At 43.6% G+C, this 19,301-nt stretch overlaps 1 protein-coding gene across 1 annotated transcript in view; it reads left to right on the forward strand.

Annotated features, from left to right (window-relative positions):
• The first annotated feature begins 818 nt into the window (after positions 1-818).
• The window catches only part of MTNR1B (melatonin receptor 1B), a 35,782-nt gene continuing 17,299 nt past the window's right edge, over positions 819-19,301 (forward strand). The window contains 2 exon segments of the mRNA XM_057553271.1: positions 819-990; positions 15,232-15,313. Coding sequence (XP_057409254.1) covers positions 819-990; positions 15,232-15,313 — 254 coding nt within the window.

Raw genomic sequence — 19,301 nt, forward strand, 5'->3', positions numbered from 1 at the left:
AGAGAAGTGAGAAAATGCAGAAACAAAAGGAAAGCAGTCAAACAGGACAAAATAGTAATAGTTTAGTCATTAAACACAGTCAAGGACCTTTAGTTCCTCTCAAGCGCTGCAGATAATATTCTGAGCCATATCCTTTGAGCTGTTTTGTAGATACTGAAACCCCCAGCAGGTGGAAGTTAACTACATGATGACCAGGTTGTAACCATTACATAAGCTGACACAATTCTGAGAACTGGCCTCAAAGAAATGGAACGGAAGATTAACTGTACTTAAAACAATCAAGATGACACTGACCAGACCACCGCATGATTAACTTCAAGACGACTGTCGGAGCTGACTCTACTGTTTCTGCCCGTAGCCCCCTCCCTCTTCCTATACGCTCCTGAAACTCTCTTTTAAAAGCTCTTGCCCACTGATCAGCAGTGGGGAGTTGGCCTTTGGACATGAGTCCGCCTCTCCCCCTGTTGCCGGCCTCCAAAATAAAGCAGACTTTCCTTTCTACCAATACTTGCCTCTCGAGTATGGGCTTTCGAGTGGTGAGCAGCCAGACCTGAGTTTCGGTAAGAAAATGAAGACTGAAATGTGTCCTTTGCACTCCTACATGACCAGCTGGTGAGCCACATGAGGACAGGGATATTTGCTATTTGTTTACAGTGTATTCTCAGTGCCTGGGACAGTGTCTGCAGCACAGCAGATATTCAAATACATACCTTGGATTCATGAATAAATTGACATAGTGGTCATGTGTTGATGACCTTGGTGATGGCCCTGTTGGCTGTGCAGTGAGGGTGTGAGGCTGACTGAGGGGGTTGTGAAGGATGAGAGGTGAAGAAATGGAGTGCCATGAGCTTGGACAACCTGGAGAAAACTGGCTGAAACCTGGAGAAGAGAAGGATGAGGAAGTGGCTGGAGGGAGGTGTGAGATCAATGAAGATTTTCATTGGTTCTTAAAGATGGGAGAAGCAGAACCATGTGCAAATTTTGATTACAGTAAGTCCCCTACATACAAATCTTCAAGTTGTGAACTTCCAAAGATGCGAACGTGTGTTTGCATGTCTAGTCACGTAAGTTAGTACACGAAGGTTGCAGCAGCCATTCAGAATGCAATCCAGTGTTACTGTGTCATCTATGACGAGGAAAGAAGAGCTACTACCCAGACATCACTGGATCGCTTTTTCAAGAGGGGAGATAGAATTGAATCCAGCAAGGAACCAGAACCTGTGCCGTCAACGTCAGGCATGAGTGAAATTGCAGCTTGCCCTCCATCTACTATTGCCGACGATCCTTCAGCTCTACGATCTCCCACCTCCTCTCCCTCCTCCAGTCAGTAACGCTTCTTGCCTGTTCGTTGGATGCCAGCCCCTGTAAGACAGCTGTACTGCACTACTGTACTTTTCAAGGTACTGTACTGTAAGATTAAAAATGTTTTGTTTTTTGTGTTTGTTTTTATGTATTATTTGTGATTAAAGTATTATAAACCTATTACAGTACAGTACTATATAGCCAATTGTGTTAGTTGGGTACCTAGGTTAACTTTGTTGGACTTAACGAACAAATTGGATTTACGAACGCTCTCGGAACAGAACTCGTTCGTATGTAGGGGACTTACTGTAGAAGGAACCAGCAGAGGGCGATGGGGGAGATTTATGAGAAAATGAGGAAACCAATATGGGATAAGTTCCTTAAGAAGGCAGGATGGCATGGTACCCAGACACTGCACTGGAAGAGACCCCTCTTCTCCAGGGACAGGCAAGGAGATGCAGGGGCTGGTGCATCCGTGGAAGTTACAGGCATTTCCCCTCATGGCTTCTATTTTCTCTCTGTAGTAAGGAGGAGGAAGGTCACGGTCTGGGAGAGAGCAAGAGCAGAGGGAGATTTGGAGTCTTTCAGGGAAATGAGAAGACATTTGGACACAGAATGACAGAGGGTGGGTGTAGGCAGCGTTAATAGGTGGGGGAGAGTGTTTGGTGGAGCCCAGATGAGGAAGTCTCTGGTTATTACATAGAATAGATCAAAACAGATATAAGAGTGTGGGTCAGGGCTCTAAGTTCGGTGGACCTCCATCCCCTTCTATATTGGGAGAAAATGACCTACAATCTCTTTCTACTTTTACGTTTTATAACTCTTTGGAGCCCAGGCAGGTATTAGGTATCAGAACAATGGTGTTGGCTCTCTGTAGTATCTTAAGGTAACTGAGAGGGCTGCTTAGTCTCAGAAAGAAATTCCATTAAACACAGGGCTTTTGTCTATCTTCCAACCTCTCCAGGAAGCAATAATGCATTATTCCATGAACTAGAAGTAATTAGCCTGAGAAGACTTGCTGTTTATATTAGGGAATACTGTGTGAACCCTGGCCTCCATGGGCCCACTCCAGGGAGTTGAGGCTTCCAGTGGAGGATAAATTAATGTAGTGTACAGCCCCTACTCCCAGGAGACCCTGTTGGAGAACAGCGAAAATATGACTAGATCTGGAATCTTAATGTGGATTCAAATCCTGGATCTTCCACTTGGGGAAAGGAAGGCATGTTGATTTTGAGGGGAACCTCTCTGAGCCTCTGTTTCCCTATGGCCAATCAACGGCACACAAATACCTACTGGAATCCTTAACATCCTATGGGCCAGCCACTATTGTGAGTGTGTCTTCTATCAAGTCATTTATCTTCGCAACCCTCTGAGAGGATGCTGTTTTCATACTTCTCCGACAGATGAGGAAACTGAGGCAGAAAAATGCTAAGTAACTTGCCCAAGGTCACCCAGCTAGCAGGAGCTGAGCCATTCTGGCTGCAGAGCTGGTGTGCTTACCCACCCTCTGCAGCTGCTTCCAAGGACCAGGGAAACTGACTGCTTACTGAGATTTGCCCACGTTACAGACGTTGTTGGGTCCCAGGGCAGGCTGCCCCCAAATATGCCTCAATGTCATATTGATTATTTTGAACTAAAGTTACTTGATAAAGAGCCTGTGGGGAAAAAAATGAGATTAAAAAAAAACAAAACCCAAAACACCTGACCCCTCTCTTTCCCCCAAATGCAGGAAATAAATCTCCCGTGTAAAGGTGTCCTCCCCATACCAGGAAGATAAAAAGCATCCTTATCACCAGAGTCAGGGAATTCAAGGCTAAGAAAGCTGTATAGACAGGCTTTGTTACTTCTTCATTAGTCTGCTGCCCCAAGCACAAGCCCCTTTGTTTTGTCAAATCTTCACAAATAGTTTCTTTGTCCAAAAATGATACTTTGGTCATTTCCTATTGTCCTATTTCTATAAGACCTCTGTGCATATGAATTAAATTGGTTTTTTTCTTTTCTCCTGTTAAGCTGTCTTGTGTCAGTTTAATCATTAGGCCAGCCAAAAGAACTCATGAAGGGTAGGGGGGAAATTATGCTTAATTATCCCAATAACCTATAACATCATTATCACAGGTCATTCATGCGTGAGGCTATAGATGCTCTCAAAGGTTAAATCACTTGCCGGGAGCACAGAGTCCCTCCGGGCACAAGCCTAGATTTCTGGCTTCCTTCCACATAGAGGTGCCTGATCCAAATAAGGTAACACATGGAAATGCTTGGTAACTTGTAAAACACTGTATGGATGATGGTATCACCATTCTCGGCAGTTCTGGCTCTCTCCAGAGCTCCGAGGTTCACATTGCTCTTACAGATAAGAAAACTGTGTTTCAGAGCAGGGAGTTAATTTGCCAGCGTGACATGGCCAGGAAACAGGAGAGCTGGGATTGGACCCAGAGGAGCCTGGCTCCTTGAGGTCCCCATGATCTCTATGCCCTTCACAATGGGGACCCTTAGGCCCAGGGGTCATGGGTAAGGTGCTTTGCATAAAGATGATGAATCCTTCTACAGAGCTGATTTGATTCAGACAGTTGGGTAAAATATCATTTTATGTTAAACATAGTGATATATTAGTGCATTGGAATGCAGCATTCACATGAGTTTTTTATAAGAAATCATGAAACTTCAAAACAATTTTATTTTGGCTACTGCAGCTTAGGACTATCCCCCCAGGCCCCCAGAGATATAGATTAGTCCTCCTGGCCAGTAAGGTACCTGGGAAGTTTGAGAAGCTCCTCCAACAACTTACTCCAAAATACTGGGGATAAAAATGCAGATACAATAGGGGCATTTGTATCTTCTGGACGTTTTTGTACTAGTGGAGGTGCTGATTGCTTAGAAGTGAATAAAGCTGCTTAACACGAGGTGAAAGACAGGATGTTTCAGCGTTGTGTGTGTGTTGCTTTCACCCTCTGTGGACACCGTTGTGCACAGTGTCAGTGGAGACGCCAGGGCATAGGTGACAGATGCTACCTTCCAGCCTCCTAGACTCCACCGCTTGTATTTTCCCTTCTCTACCACCGGGGGTCACAAGCGCCCACAGTAACGCTCCATCTCTTTCTAAGAAAGCAAAGGAGTTTCTTTTTCGTAAATGAGAGCTGTGTGTAGCTGCAGCAAGGTCCTTTTGCCCCTTCACTGATGAAAGGGGCAAGCGTGGGGACAGCGCGGGTGGGGAGGGGCAATAAGAGGGGGCGGAGCTTGGAGCTGCAGGGCAAGAGAGCGGGTCCTCCCAGGGAAGCCGCCACCTCCCTGCTGGTGACCCCTCGGGGCGGGGTGGCAGTAAGTGGGTGGTAAAGCAACTGTGAGGTGATGGGAAGAACTGCCCCATGTGGACCGCATCTGCTTCACCCATAGGCTAAATAGCCTCCTGATGCGCTGCTAAAGGACAGCCAGTTTTAAGAACTGGCTTAAGATGAGGTCAGAGTTTAGAGGTGAATCAACTTAAAGAAAACATTGAATAAGAAAATGTTTAGGTAACCGTAAGTTTGTTTTCTGTGAGTCTGTTTCTGTTTTGTACATAGATTCATTTGTAATATTTTTTAGATTCCACAAAGGGGAAAGAGAAGGAGGGGAGGGATAAATTAGGAGTATGGGATTAACAGATACAAACTACGTAAAACAGATAAGCAACAAGAACTTACTGTATAACACAGAGAACAATTTTCAATATCTTGTAATAACCTATAATGGAAAATAATCTGAAAAAAATATGTATTATGTAACTGAAAAACTTTGCTGTACATCTGAAACTAACACAATATTGTGACTCAACTATACTTCAATTTGAAAAAAGAAAGAAAGCAAGAAAAGGTTGAGGAAGTCCATGTGTATGGCCGAATGAGTGAGTGACTGAGCTTGGGAAATGGTTATTTTGTTGACTCTTTCTAGGCTGGGCTCATCCGTGTTCTCAGGCTTTGTGTTCCCAGAGCCTGGTGTAGCTCCTTGGTGGTGGTAGACCCACAGTAAGTGCTGGAAGAAAGTAGAGAGGGAATGAGGGAGGATGGGAAAAGGAAGGAAGAAAAGAATGGAAGGTATGTATGTTAAGCTGGTGTAAGTGGCAGATGGCCCCCAGTGACTCCATCTCCCAGTATCCGTGCCCTTGTGTGACCCTCCCCTGAGTGTGGGCTGGTCCTAGTGACTCACTTCTAATAAACAGAATATGGCAAGTGTGGTAGAATGTCACTGCCAAGATTAGGTAACAAAAAGGCTGTAACTTCTGTCTTCAGCATCTTTCTTGCTCTCTGACTCTTGCTCTGAGGGAAGCCAGCTTCCAAGTTGTGAGCTGCTCCATTGGGAGGACGGTGTGGCAAGGTCTTGATGTCTGGCCAACAACTTGAGAAGACCTGATGTCTGCCAACAGTCAAGTGAGTGAGCTTGGAAGCGGGTCATCCCTGTGAGCCTTCACGACTGCAGCTGCAACCAACATCTTGACTGCATCCTTGTGAGAAACCCTGAGTGTGAGACTCCCAGTTCATCACACTGGTTTCCAGACACACAGAAACTGTGAGACAGTAAACGTTTGTTATTTTAAGATGCTAATTTTATGATAAACTATTAGGCATCAACAGGTAACTAATATAGATTTTGGTACCTGGAAACGAAGTGTGGCTGAAATAAATATCTAAACATGTAGGAGTGCAGGCAGTGGAAGGAGTCTGGGAGGATTTTGAGGAGAGGGTTAGAGAAATCCTAAATTGCCTTGAACAGACTTTTTGTAGAAATCTGGGCTTTAAAGCCTCTGCTCTTAATTATTATATCAGTACATCCACACATCTCAGAGAATGCAGAGACTCTGCACATATGCAAGAATCTTTATGCAACTGTTTGTCTTCCTCTTCAGCAACTCCAGAGAAGTTATTGCTTTTCATGTTTTTAAATATGAGCATGCTATTATTGTAACTATCCAACAGACATTTGAACTCCTTCTATATGCCAAGCACATGCTTGGCAAGACAAAAGTGAATAAAATCATTTTTGCCCTTGAGAACACAATCTAGTCAAGTATTTTGTTTGTTTGTTTGTTTATATTTTTTGTTTTAAAACTGGACCCCAAGTTGAGGAGTCCTTGAGGAGTTTTATTGAACGCAATGATCATTTCAGAGGCTCCACATCATTTGGGATATAATAGATTTGAGTTAAGCACACACACAGAAGCTCTTAGTAACTCACCATTTTCTCCTTCTCAGAGCCACGAGATCATGTCAGCACCGACCAGCTCTAAACAATATGTTGAAGGTGTCATGTTGCAAGAGCTGAAAAAAATCTCTGATGTGCTTCTGTGGACCACATTTGACTGAAAGGTGGTTTAATAACTGTGCAGACCATAGAGGAAAGAGAACTGGGCTGAGACTCAGAAACAGGGTTCTAAGTCTTGTCTTTGCCTTTGACTGAGTGATGTTAGGCTAATCGCTTGGATTTTCTGTGCTTTAGAGAATCAATAAAAATGGAGAAACACACCTACAGGTTCTTGTGAATATCATATACAACAAAATAGCTAAAATTTCCTTGAAAACAATTTTGTTCCTCACGTGTATGGTGATAATCTTGCAATGTTTATAGAGATCTAATTATAATTTTCCTTCTTTTTTTATTTTCTTGGCAACAATTTCCTATGTTCTGACAACTTTCCCAGAAGTATTTCAGAGATAAGCACAAATGGCCAATAATATACTCCAGATTTAGCATTAATCTTATAAAATTTATAGAATCAAAATGAAATACCTCTTGTCAATTTTTTCCCCATGGAATCCAACAAGGCACGTTTTCACTTCCTTCACATGCACCCGCCTCATTTCCTCTTTTCCCACTTTCCTTCTGTCTTCCCTCCTTTCCTTCCCCTGGAAAATAAGGGTGCTAAAATCCATTTGGCCAAATAAAACAGATAGGTAATATTTAGGGTTAGCAAGGCAATGGAGAAGAAGACACTTTCATACTCTGCTGTTGGAACTATAGATTGGCCTGGCCTTTTAAGAGCACCAAGTGGCTATATTTCAAAATTTTTAAATTTTGACCCCAAAAGTTTACAATTTGACCCCAAAAGTTCACTTCCAAGAATTATTTCTACAAAAATTACTTGCACAAGTCATATTATGCATAAGGAGAAACAGTCATTCCCAATGCTGTTTAACATAATGAAAATTCGGAAAGAATATAAATGCCACCAAGGTGTTTATTTACAGTAACTGATAACATGGATCGGTATGCAGCCGTTCAGAAGAATTCAATAGATCTGTATATCTACTGGCATGGAAAGATCTCTCAGACATTATGAGCAAGAAAACAAGTTGACTTTTTCACTTTACTCATGGAACAAAGATTTACTTAGCACTTATACGTCAAGCAGTGGTATAGGTACATGAGATATAACAATGAACAATTCAGGCACAATTCCTGTCCTCACAGAGTTTGCATTCTAGCTGAAGATCAGTGTTTAAAGTATGACCTCGTTTAGGTTAAAAAGAATCATATATGGATATGTTTGCAAATGAGTAGAAAATGACTTGAAGGATAGAAAGATGAATCTGACATGGGCTTCCAGTGTGCAGGAACGATGTTCCTGGTGACGGTATGAGCTCAGAGACAGGGACCCGGGTAGATGGGCACACCCCAAATGCCTGAGTCACAGGGAAGTGTGCTGGATCATAAGGTAGAAGTATGAGTTAGGCAGCTGTGGACTGGCAGGGAGAGTACTCGATGATTATTTCTCTCTTTATCCACATGGATTTTACATACACATAATACACTCTCATTGAAAAGATTCAGTAACCCAAAGACCTCTGCAACCTTCTGGCCCCATCTAATGTGAGGGTAACATTTGCTCCAAACGTCTTAAAGCTAATGAAGCTTTAGGGTCCCAAACTCAGAGGCTTGCAGGAGCCAGAAGGCATGATGGAGAAGTTGATCAGCTTAGTCTGGGCTTGAGACTCAGCCTTTTCTCAGAGGGCAGCTGTCACGTGGCTCAGCCCAGGGGGGCTGTGCTGGAAGACGGGCCTTGGACGCCAGATCTTCCGATTTTTAAGCCACGTAGACTCTGGACATTTGTAAATGTTGGCTCAGAAGTTTTTTTACACTTCTAAAAAATCACAGCTGCCAATAGCCCCTGGCTCACAGCCTCCAGTTTGTGACCTGCTTGTCTTCACTGCAGGTTCTTTGAAGGAGCCGTGAGCGAACTACCTTAGCTTAGCATACCACATAGCAAGCCTCTGGAGGGCCTGTGTAGACACAACTCCCGGCCGAGAGGTCCACGCTCAGCCGCTGCTAGAAAGCTCTCCCTCCCAGCCTCTTTCAGCCCTGCCAGCCCACCTGCAGGAAAGTGTGCTTCACCTCCTACCTGGCAGCTTTGCTAAAAGAAGCAACCCTCCTGAGAGTCAAGTGAACTCAAGTGAAAATTTCTACTTCATTATAATAAAACACACACACACACACACACACACACACACACAATAGAAGAATCCACAAAAGATGTGAACAACCTAACAATACACCCTGTCTACGTCCTACTCCAACCCACAACCAAGTCACATTCCTTCCCATTAACTCCTTATTCTGTAGAGCACTGAATTCTTGTCCATACTCCATCACTGTTTAATTTTGAGTCTTTGAGTCTCAGTTTCTTCATCTGTAAAATGGGAAGAGAGATTTCTGCCTCAGAGGACCATGAGGATTAAATCAAAAGACATGTGAGAGAGCTTTGCCATCTATAAGACATTGTGAAAATATAAAATATGTTTATTACTAATAAGGGGCCAGATTGGGGAACCAGGGAAAGTTTTCAAGTAGATTTTTCAATGTGCTTCAGAAAGAACTCTCTGGTAACATTCAAAGCATGCTCTAGCGAGGGGAAGGGCTGGAATAAAGAGACCAGTTTGGACTGTTGCAATGGTGGAGGTGAGTGGTGATGAAGGACATTGACATTGGGATGGACCAAAGGGCCCCATGTGAGAGAGGCAGTCCAGAGAAGGAGGGCAGTGGTGATCTCGAAGTTTAGTCTGAGTGACTGGGAAGATAAGGTTGACATGAACTGAAATGGGTACTTTATTTATGTGTTTAACAATGTTTACTGAGTGCCTGTTTTTTTCCAGGCACCGGTCTGGAGGCTTGGAGTACATCCAGGAGCACCATGTAAGTTCCCTGTTCTCAGGGCTTACACTCTGGAAGTGCACCATGGACCTCTGCCAGCTGTTAAAATGATATGTGCATAGCCCAATCCAAGGATGAACTTGAGTTGGCATGATCTAAAGTGCAGACAATGTGTCTCTGTCTAAATGAAAGAGTCTTTATGTCTATGACAGGTTTCAGAAAATGTTGTAAGAATTTTTTTCTTTCTTACATTTTCTTTTGAAACATTTCAAACATATACAAAAGTAGAAAGACTAGTGTAATGAACTCCCATGCATGTATTACTCAACTTTCATAATTATCAATTTAGAGCCAATTCATCAACACTCCTATCCATTTCCATCCCCCATTGCCCTGTTCTGATTTATTTTAAAGCAATTCTCAGACATTGTCTCATGTCAATATATAAGTATTACGTATTTTAATATATATTTCTAAAAGATCAAGACTTTTTAGATATATGATCACAATACCATTGTCTTTCCTTGAAAAAGTTAACAATAATTCTTTAATCTTTTTGCTGACTAAAATGAACTATTCTGAGGTTGCTGATTTCAAGAGTTTATGTATGCAACTACAGTTTCAGGAATCCTCTTACCAAAGGCGAGGAAAGACCCCAAACAATGTATCTGGAAATCTGTGTGCTGTTTACATCTTGCAACATGGAGGAGGTGGGTAATAAACAAGTAAAGAAATAAGTGGGATAGATAATTGCAGTTAATACTAAGTGCCAGGAGGAAAATGAAACAGGGCAGTGTGGTGGTGCTTGGGGGTGGCAAGGGGGCTTCCTCTCTTAGGAAGGAGCCTCCAAAGACAGGGTGAAAGGGAATCATTTCAGAGAGAGGGTGCAGAGAAAGCAGAGACCCTGCCCATGAGGAGGCCAGGAGGCTAGAATGATGGGGAGAAGGGGACACTGGTAGCAAATGAGGTCAAATCATGCAACCAGGGGAAGGAGCCTGGAGTTTTCATTCTAAGTGTGAAAGGAAACCATTGGAGGGTACTGAGCTGGGGAATTAGCTGATTTACATTAAAAAAAAAATAGTCCTGCCTACTAAATGGAAAAAGGGTTGGAGACAGGCAAGGTAGGAGTAGGGAGACTGACTAATCTGGGGCTCTTGAGTTGTCACCCTATCCTTATTGTCACCGAGCAGGATCCATTGGGGCCTCCCCTGGACAGATCCCCTCCATGTCTTCTGCCTGCCTCTTGTTTATAGAAAAACTTTAGCCTCCTAGGCCTTTCCTGAGTTCCAAAGAATAAATTTAATCAGTAAGTGAGAAAATGCAAAAACATGGGAAAATAGTCAGGCAAGACAAAATAATAATAGTTTAGCCATTAAACAAAGTCAAGGACCTTTGGTTCCTCCTCTAGATAATATTCTGAGCCACATCCTTTGAGTTGTTTTGCAGATACTGAAACTCCCACCAAGACTACTATATGCACGTAGACCCCAGACCAGTTAGAACCAAAAGGTTGATGATGTTGACTCCCGGTTACCTCACCACCAACCAATCAGAAGAATGTCCACAAGCCAATCACTCACCCCTCAACCCTCTCCTCAGTGAGTAGTCCTTTTCCTCTTTTCCCTATACAGTAAGTCCCCGACATATGAACCTTCAAGTTGCGAACTTTCAAAGATGCGAACATGCACTCACATGTCTAATCACATAAGTTAGTTCACGTGTCTGCCGTACATTGTCATGTGCGTGCATCCTTTACAAGTGGTTGTGCTTTTGTGTACTGTACTGTACAGTACTGTATAGAGTACAGTAGTACCGTAACTTTATTTCAAGCCCAGGATGTCTGGAAGCAAGAGTAAAAGCACCAGTGATGTAGCTGGTACTGGGAAGAACCGAAGAGATTCACAACACAGGAAATGGCAAGGGGATTTTCTTTATTTGAGGAGACATTGTTAGTTTTTGAGGCACAGGACCGGAACATAGAATGGTACACAAAGGTTGCAGCAGCCGTTCAGAAGCAATCCAGTGCTACCGTGTCATCTATGATGAGGAAAGAAGAGCTACTACCCAGACATCACTGGATCGCTTTTCCAAGAGGGGAGATAGAATTGAATCCAGCAAGGAACCAGAACCTGTGCCATCAACATCAGGCGTGAGTGAAATTGCAGCTTGCCCTCCGTCTCCTATTGCCGACGATCCTTCAACTCTACCATCTCCCACCTCCTCTCCCTCCTCCAGTCAGTAACTCTTCTTACCTGTTCACTCGATGCCAGCCCCTGTGTGCCAGCTGTTGTACTGCACTACTGTACTTTTCAAGGTACTGTACTGTAAGATTAAAAATGTTTTCTTTATTTTTTGTGTTTGTTTTTTATGTATTACTTGTGTGAAAAGTATTATAAACCTATTACAGTACAGTACTATATAGCCGATTGTGTTAGTTGGGTACCTAGGCTAACTTTGTTGGACTCACAAACAAATTGGACTTACGAACGCGCTATCGCAACGGAAATCGTTTGTATGTAGAGGACTTACTCTATTATCTCTGAGCAAAACCTGGGCAGTGGGGAGTTGGTTCTTTGGGACATGAGTCCACCTTCTTCCCAAGATTGCTGGCTTCCTCAATAAAGCTATCTTTCCTTTTACCCAACACTTATCTCTCAGTATTAGATTGTTGAGCAGCGGAACCTGAGTTCAGTAACACCTATAGGATGGTGGCAGCGAATGGAAAGAATTGGATGAATATGGGAGGTCTTCTTATAAGGCGATGAAAGAAAACCAGCAGGTTTGGGGATGGCTGTGGTAACTTCATTTTTAAAGCATTAAGGATAAGATGCCAGTGGACTAGTTTGAGCAGGGCATGAGGATATTTGAGGGCATCCATTAAAATAGCTGGGTTAGTCCTCACAGTGGGCGCACAGCAGTGAGGGACCAGGTGTCCAGCTGGCCACCCCTTCCTGTGAGCCCACACCCCCAGCTCATGCCAGCATCACAGTCATGATGCAGTGATGCTCCTCCATACCCCACTTCCTTCAAAAGTGGGAAAAACTGCAGGTGGGTCTGGTTCTGGCTTCTTTCTTCCAGTGTCCCCACCCCACTCAGGGTCTCCCTCCACATGAGGAGGGAGCAGTGAGGAATAGCTGTGAGAGGGGACAGTGATGGAAGGTGTGAGAGTTTCTACTCAGCAGAAAAATATTTTCATTCATTCGAGGAGCAATTTTCAGCTTATTGCATGTTGGGTACCACGTGAGGAACTAATGGGGCTAAGAAAGGAAAAGAAGGTACGCTCCATCCTCAAACTGTTCTGGTCTAATGAGAGGGAGAGGGTACATTTATTAGAAACCAGTAGGGAGTTAAATGGGGTATAAAATAAAGGTGAAGTAGACTAGAGAGAGAGGTAGTCACAAATAAGAAATACAATCATCATTTTTCCAAGGATACTTGAGGAATACATATCTTATTTCCCCAGCCCTAACATCACCCAGTCACCTTAGCCTCAGAATTCTTTGTGTTTCCCCAGCAAGTACCAATTTTATTGGGACAGGAGCTGTATAGTTTAACTATCATATAAAATCTGGACAGATAATGTGACAATGAATTTTTCTCCCTAATTCTTAAAGTTATTTATATGAAAAAATTTATAAAGACATAAGAATTAGATCACATTTGATTGTCCAATTAATAAATTATCCTTATTTAAAAAGGCATAATTAGGTGTACTGGAAAATCTAGAACAGATGCCTTATAATATTATTTGTTGCTTTGTCAGTGCCTCTCCTGCCCACCCCACCCCTACTTGGCCGATTCTCTTTGAGAAAGGGGGCCTAAGCTGAGTGATTTAAAAGATTATAAATCAATCTCTGGACTAAATTGGCTGATTCACAAAACTGTGAGCTATTTATATCTTAGACTTGGCTTATAACAACCCAGCAATTGGGAACTCTCTACCATGGTTTATTGATATCGTGCTGCTAAGATATTTTTGAACTATTTCTCCTGCTTCCATAGTCACAGGTGTTGCAGAAGATTTTGGACTAACTGGCCCAAAAGGGCGCTCCAAGGTTTGTCGAGGGACCAAGGAGGGGCTACGTCTCTTGTGCAGCGGCAGGAAAGAGGGAGGGAGAGTGCAGGAGAGCAGACATTAGACAGTGAGGGTGTCCCCTGGCCTGTGGGATTTAATCCGGTCATTCAATCCATCGGGAATTGTGGGGTGTCTGCCACACATCGGCACCAGAACCACGAGAAGCTAGGAAAGAAGCACCCAGTTATGTAGGCTCACAACCTTGAGTGCTTACAGGGACCAGGCAGGTGAGATCAATGAACTAATGGGTAGGAGCAAGGAGCACAAAAGCCCTGAGATCTCTTATTTACCTATGTTTAAATTTACTTTTCTATTTACCATAAGGAAAGAGTACAAGCATGATAATAGATGGCAACTGATGCTCCTTTGGTATGAAGAACACAATAGAGAAGGGTGGTACCCTGTGGCATGCAGGCCCCATCTAAGGAAGGTGGGAGGGGCAGCTCCAATTAAGCTCTGACTACAGTCAGGCCAGGCATGCCAAAACTCCAATTTTTCAAGCGAAGCCAGATGTCAATATTTTTGTGTCAGATCTTATTTCTAATGGTTGGCATCTAATTAAATTATTTAGAAAACACCTTTGGAGCCATAATTCTGTGGCCAAGCCAACCTGGTTTCATTCCCTGAAGAAATGGGCCCGGTCCTTAAGCAAGCTGCCGTATTCCTGGATGAATAGCACATACTAACCTTGGGCAGGAAATGAGAATATCTCCGGCATATAATGGTTGCATGTTATACGTTCAACCTCTTCCTCTTTCTCCTTATGAAACAATATTTTTCCATATCTTTCCTACTCCTTTCTAAGAAGGGTGAAATCCCTTCCTCCAGTTGGAGAAGGAAAGTGGGCAAGAAAAGAAACACTGAGAGTTTGTTTTGCTAACGAGGGTGACGGGTAAGGAGGTTAGTAGAGACCTCTATTTCTCTAGAATGGACTCAGGGCCAGAGAATCTGGAGAGGAAGAGAAAGGCTGGGGCAAAGGGAGACAATAAGCAGCAGCAAAGAGATTCAGTTGATGAAGGGAAAACAACTTTAGGAAAAGAGAAGGCAAAGCTTAAAGGGACCTCAACATATTTTGCCGTGTGGTATGTACATAATCCCCTGTACACCCAAGACATTTAAAAAATAATCTACGGTCCTATTCAATGCATTTGTAGTCCTATTTGTGTTTTCTTTGAGATGAGAATGAAACACAGCCAGGGTTACCTAAGTCTGTGCCACAAAGAGTGGTAATGACTAAAGGTGACAAAGGTGTGCTGCCTGCATTTTCCAACCAAGAATGGGAGGAACCCAAGGTCTGACAACAGAATGAGATATTTGACCATAAAGGAATGTCATAAAGAGTCGAGGTTCTAGGATTGGCTATGGTAGCCAAAAAAGAAGGCTCATTAAAAAGGGAAGATATGAAAGCAGAGGGCAGGGGAAGTGAAGAGGTGACTGGTGCATCCTGAGGATGGAGGTAAGCAGAAGCTTTATGCCCAGAATATGTCTCATTTTCATGTTAGGAGGGTGGGGCCTGAGTCATCATCAGCTGTAGGTTAGCTTTAATTTAGCCAAGGCTCCAAGCTTTGCTCCCTTACCCTCAGAGTGTCGAAGGACTGTAGGTAAGACCCTCAACATCACATCCTTAGAGACCAGGCTGTCAGATATAGTCACTCCAAGGTTCAGATCTTAGAAACATTTGTATGCGTGCAATGGGCATTTGTAACTTCACTGGTTATACTTTTTCCTGCCTGTAGAATCTCGGTCTAGACATTCAGAACTAGCCAGTTATGCTGAGTCAGTTGTCTGTGTGAGCCTGGCACACAGCAAACTCACAAGGTTGGCTCCTGAGGAGACGTCTTCGAACCCGGGTTGGGCCACCTGTCTCAGTATGCTTACAGAGTGAGAGAGGAGAGGTCCAGTGCAGGGGTCCAGAAGTTGCCTCTGGCCTGGCTTCCCCACCAGCCGCAAGATCCTGGGCAGACCAACTAACCTCCAGGACCTCAATGTCAAATGAGGACATTTCTGGATCTGCATGTGAAGATTTTACATTTTATATATTTTACATTTTTATATTTTACATGAGGAAACTAAGGCACAGAGAGGTTAAACGGCTTGTCCAGGGTCACACAGCTAGTGGTCTGGCTCCAGGGTTAACTACTACACTATATATCTCAGAGATATTATTAACCAAGAAGACAAGAGGCTTTGGAATCAGACAAACCTGGGCCTGCCAGTTCTTGCCTCCATGGCCTTGGGAAAATTAGTTAATGTCTCTGTGCCTCGGTTTCCTCATCTGTAAAACATGGATAATAAACTTATCTACGTCAGAGAGTTGTTGTTTAGTAATGCACAGGAAGTTGTAACACATTATCTAAATATGCTCAGTAAACAACTATTATTACTAGATGCAGCCCTGGCTAGGGAACGTAGGTGCAGAAATAAAAAGAAGAGGTGTAGGAATAAAGGGTGACAGTGAGAGGCCTGGGGATACAGACCCCACAAGAGGACCAACCTTATTTTGCTTTCTCCTACTGATGAAGGTATATCCTGAATGCCAGAGGATCCTGTGTATAGTTAGTGGAAGCGGGGACCAAAAGTGGGGATAGGTGTGTGCTGGGTGGAACAGTGGCCAGTGAATTCTCAGGAACTTCAGCCAAGTGCCCATCTATCGCCATGATGTTCCTGGGCACAGGATGAAGAATCCAGCTTCCTCTTAGGCCACTTTCCAGATCAAATCATTCACGTCCTCAACAACAGATGGCAGGAAGTCAACTAATCAAGTGCTGGCTGGCAGTACTCCGCCCCCTGCCTGGTAGCGCAGGTGACGACAGGCCCTTCCCAACAAGCTGGTTTTCCATGTTTAATCCATATCTTCTTTAATGACAGCCAGGCTTGTCTGGTCTAGGTGACTTCTGGGCCAAAGATACAGACACTCCCATGCATTACGGAGGGCTGCTTCTCCAAGGAACAGACTCAACTCTCTACAATCAAGAAGGCTTCAGCTGGCTGTGGATATTAGTCTGGGGACCAGGCCAGGCCTTGGCAAATTAACTTGGCTGGAAAATAATAGCATTAATTAAGCAATCACAGGGAGAACATAGAGCAAGTCACTCATGTTTAAAATTCTGCCCCAGGCTCAGTGTCCCATTCACTGGCTTTGGAGGCAAAGGTACGACATTACTGACTGAGGCCCTTGGGGGTTGATAACAGCCAGTCTCTGGGGAAGAGGCCTGGTCTGCTAACAGCATCTCTGCAGGAGCACGGGGGTATTCTCCTAAAATAAACATGCCCCCACGAGACAGGAGGGTGGTTACACACCCCACCCAGCTGAGCCTCCAGGAGGGTACACCAGCACCCTCTGTCCCCGGAAATGGAATCCACATTGGCCTCTGGACCATACTTGCCTAATAGCTTGGAGACCTCTCTTCCCTAACAGCTTGTCCCTTGAATGAATGTCCCTGTGACTGGGTCCCCTTGTCCCCAGGTTTTAAAAGAAAGCATTAAGATTCCAAGATAAATTTCCTTCTGCAGAAGTCAAAACCATCCCAAATTTGGTGTAGCCCTTTCACTTGAATCTTGCTGCTTATGATTTTCTGCTTCAATTTATTTTTACTAGGAAAATATGCTGTTCTGGTTAATTGTAAACTATAAACAAAACAATCTTCCAATAAAGCAAGAATTAAGCAATTTAAATTATTTATATAAATATATAAATGATATATATATGCTAAATAATTCATTCTAGATAGTGTGGGATAATAAACACTGATCTGGAGTTCACTGGTTTCCAAGGCAAGGGTCAACCCCTTCTGCTTGAACATTGAGCTGTTAGATTTGATTCAAATCTGAAGTAACCAGGACGGTAACTCTTAGGCTGATGTTTCCTCTGAAGGGAAAGAAAAGTCAGAAAAGGTAAAGATCATGCAACCGGCAGCAGAGAGAATTTGCTGCTCTGACCTTGCCTGGCCCAGCTGGGTCCCTGGATCACTCTACTGGTCTCTGCCATGAGCATGTGCTGGGTAACGGGAGGAAGACTGTCCAGAGGTGGGGTTTTTGTTGTTTTGTCTTGTTTTCACTCCTTTCTTGTACAATATCCCTCTTTCCAGATTACACTTCAGGAAAGGATGAGGGCAGCTTCTCGATGCTGAGCAGTGGTATATCTTCTAAGTTATCTAAATAAAAGCCATCTTTCTCAAAACTCACACAAGCTTTTTCTTCCAGGGTTCAACCTGCCCAACATCATCGAGTGCCCCTTCTCTTGAGGTGAAAAAGAGCCCAGAGGTTTTAATATTCCCCGATGCAAGGGAAAAACTGTACCAGGTTTGGGAATCATCCTAGCTCTGAGACCTACCAGCTGAATCTCAGTTTCTTCACAGTAGACAGTAATCCTACCCATCCCATAGAGATGGGAGGGTTAAATGGAAGTATCCATATGTCTCCTAGCACATAGAAAACACTCAGTGTTAGCTGTGGCTGCTATGATTATTTCTTCTGGTATCACTAAAAGGGCAAGTGGCTCTTTCAATAACGTTGCAAACTGATTACCTAAAGAAAGTTTTGATTATATGCTTTGTATATTTCATATAGGGGGAATATAAGCCATTATACATTCAATCAAAGAATTGGATTCTGGGACTTCCCTGGTGGTTCAGTGGTTAAGACTCTGTGCTCCGAATGCATGGGGCCAGCATGCATGCTGCAACTATGAGTTCGCATGCCACAACTAAGGAGCCAGCAAGCTGCAACTCAGCAGCCCGCGAGCTGCAACTAAGGAGCCCACCTGCTGCAACTAAGACCTGGTGCAACCTAATTAATTAATTATTAAAAAAAAGAAGAAGAATTGGATTCTGTTAGACAGCTGGGTTACAGACTCATCTTGGCCATTCATCAGCCAGCAACCTTGGCACATTATTTATCTCCAAGAGTCTGTTCCTTTCTTTTCCAGCTGGGCCAATCATACCTGTCCCCGAGGCCTCACAGAGCTGTTGAAAGGAGATACAAGATGGCCTGGGTAAAAGTGGTTTGGAAAAGGTTTCAAGTACTATCCAGAGTGAAAGATATTATTGTTGGGATGTGGGAAGCTGAGCTTCTGTGAGCATATTTTGATTTGCATTTGAACTTGGGGGCAGGCATAAAGAAGGCCAATCCTGCTCATTTTTGTAGCCCTAGGACACTCCATAGGTGTTCAAAACGTTGATTTACTTTTTAAAGAAACCAGCTAGGAATCTTGAACCTCTCTCCTTTGGCTCTCTCCTTTCCCTTCTCTAGGGTTTGAATTTTCTTCCCATATAATTTAATTTCACTGTTGGCAGCCACTATTGGTTTCACCTATTATGAAAAGAATCCTCTTATGTTAAGAGGCCATGAGCCTGGAACACTGGAAGCAATCACCACTGTTCTACACTTGGACGTCAACATGGGAATTGCTTTCTGTGGCAGACATCCTCTCTGCATTGGAAGGGAAACCTGCCAGAGTGGGGCAGGATGCAGATGCCTGGCAAATCCTTCAACAGATTCTACTGTGCTTGGGATCAAGTCCAGAGTCCTCAAGGTGACCTTGAAGCCTCCCTGGACCAGTTCCTGCCCTATTCTCTCGCCTGATTCTCAGACCTAAGCTTACTTCTTTCGGGATGTCTTCTCAGTTCCTTGAATGCGATACCCTCTCTCTTAAATCTGGGCACTCCTCTCCATCATCTTGGATGTCATAGCTCCAATCTCCCCGTCATCATGACTTCTCTCCCTAGATTTGCTTTAGTTTGTCTTGTTGATAGTAGGGTGGATTCTGTTTCTCCTGAAGATGTATGAATCACCCAAAGTCCATAGT

Source organism: Balaenoptera acutorostrata, chromosome 9, assembly GCF_949987535.1.
Source record: "Balaenoptera acutorostrata chromosome 9, mBalAcu1.1, whole genome shotgun sequence".
NCBI lineage: Eukaryota > Metazoa > Chordata > Mammalia > Artiodactyla > Balaenopteridae > Balaenoptera > Balaenoptera acutorostrata.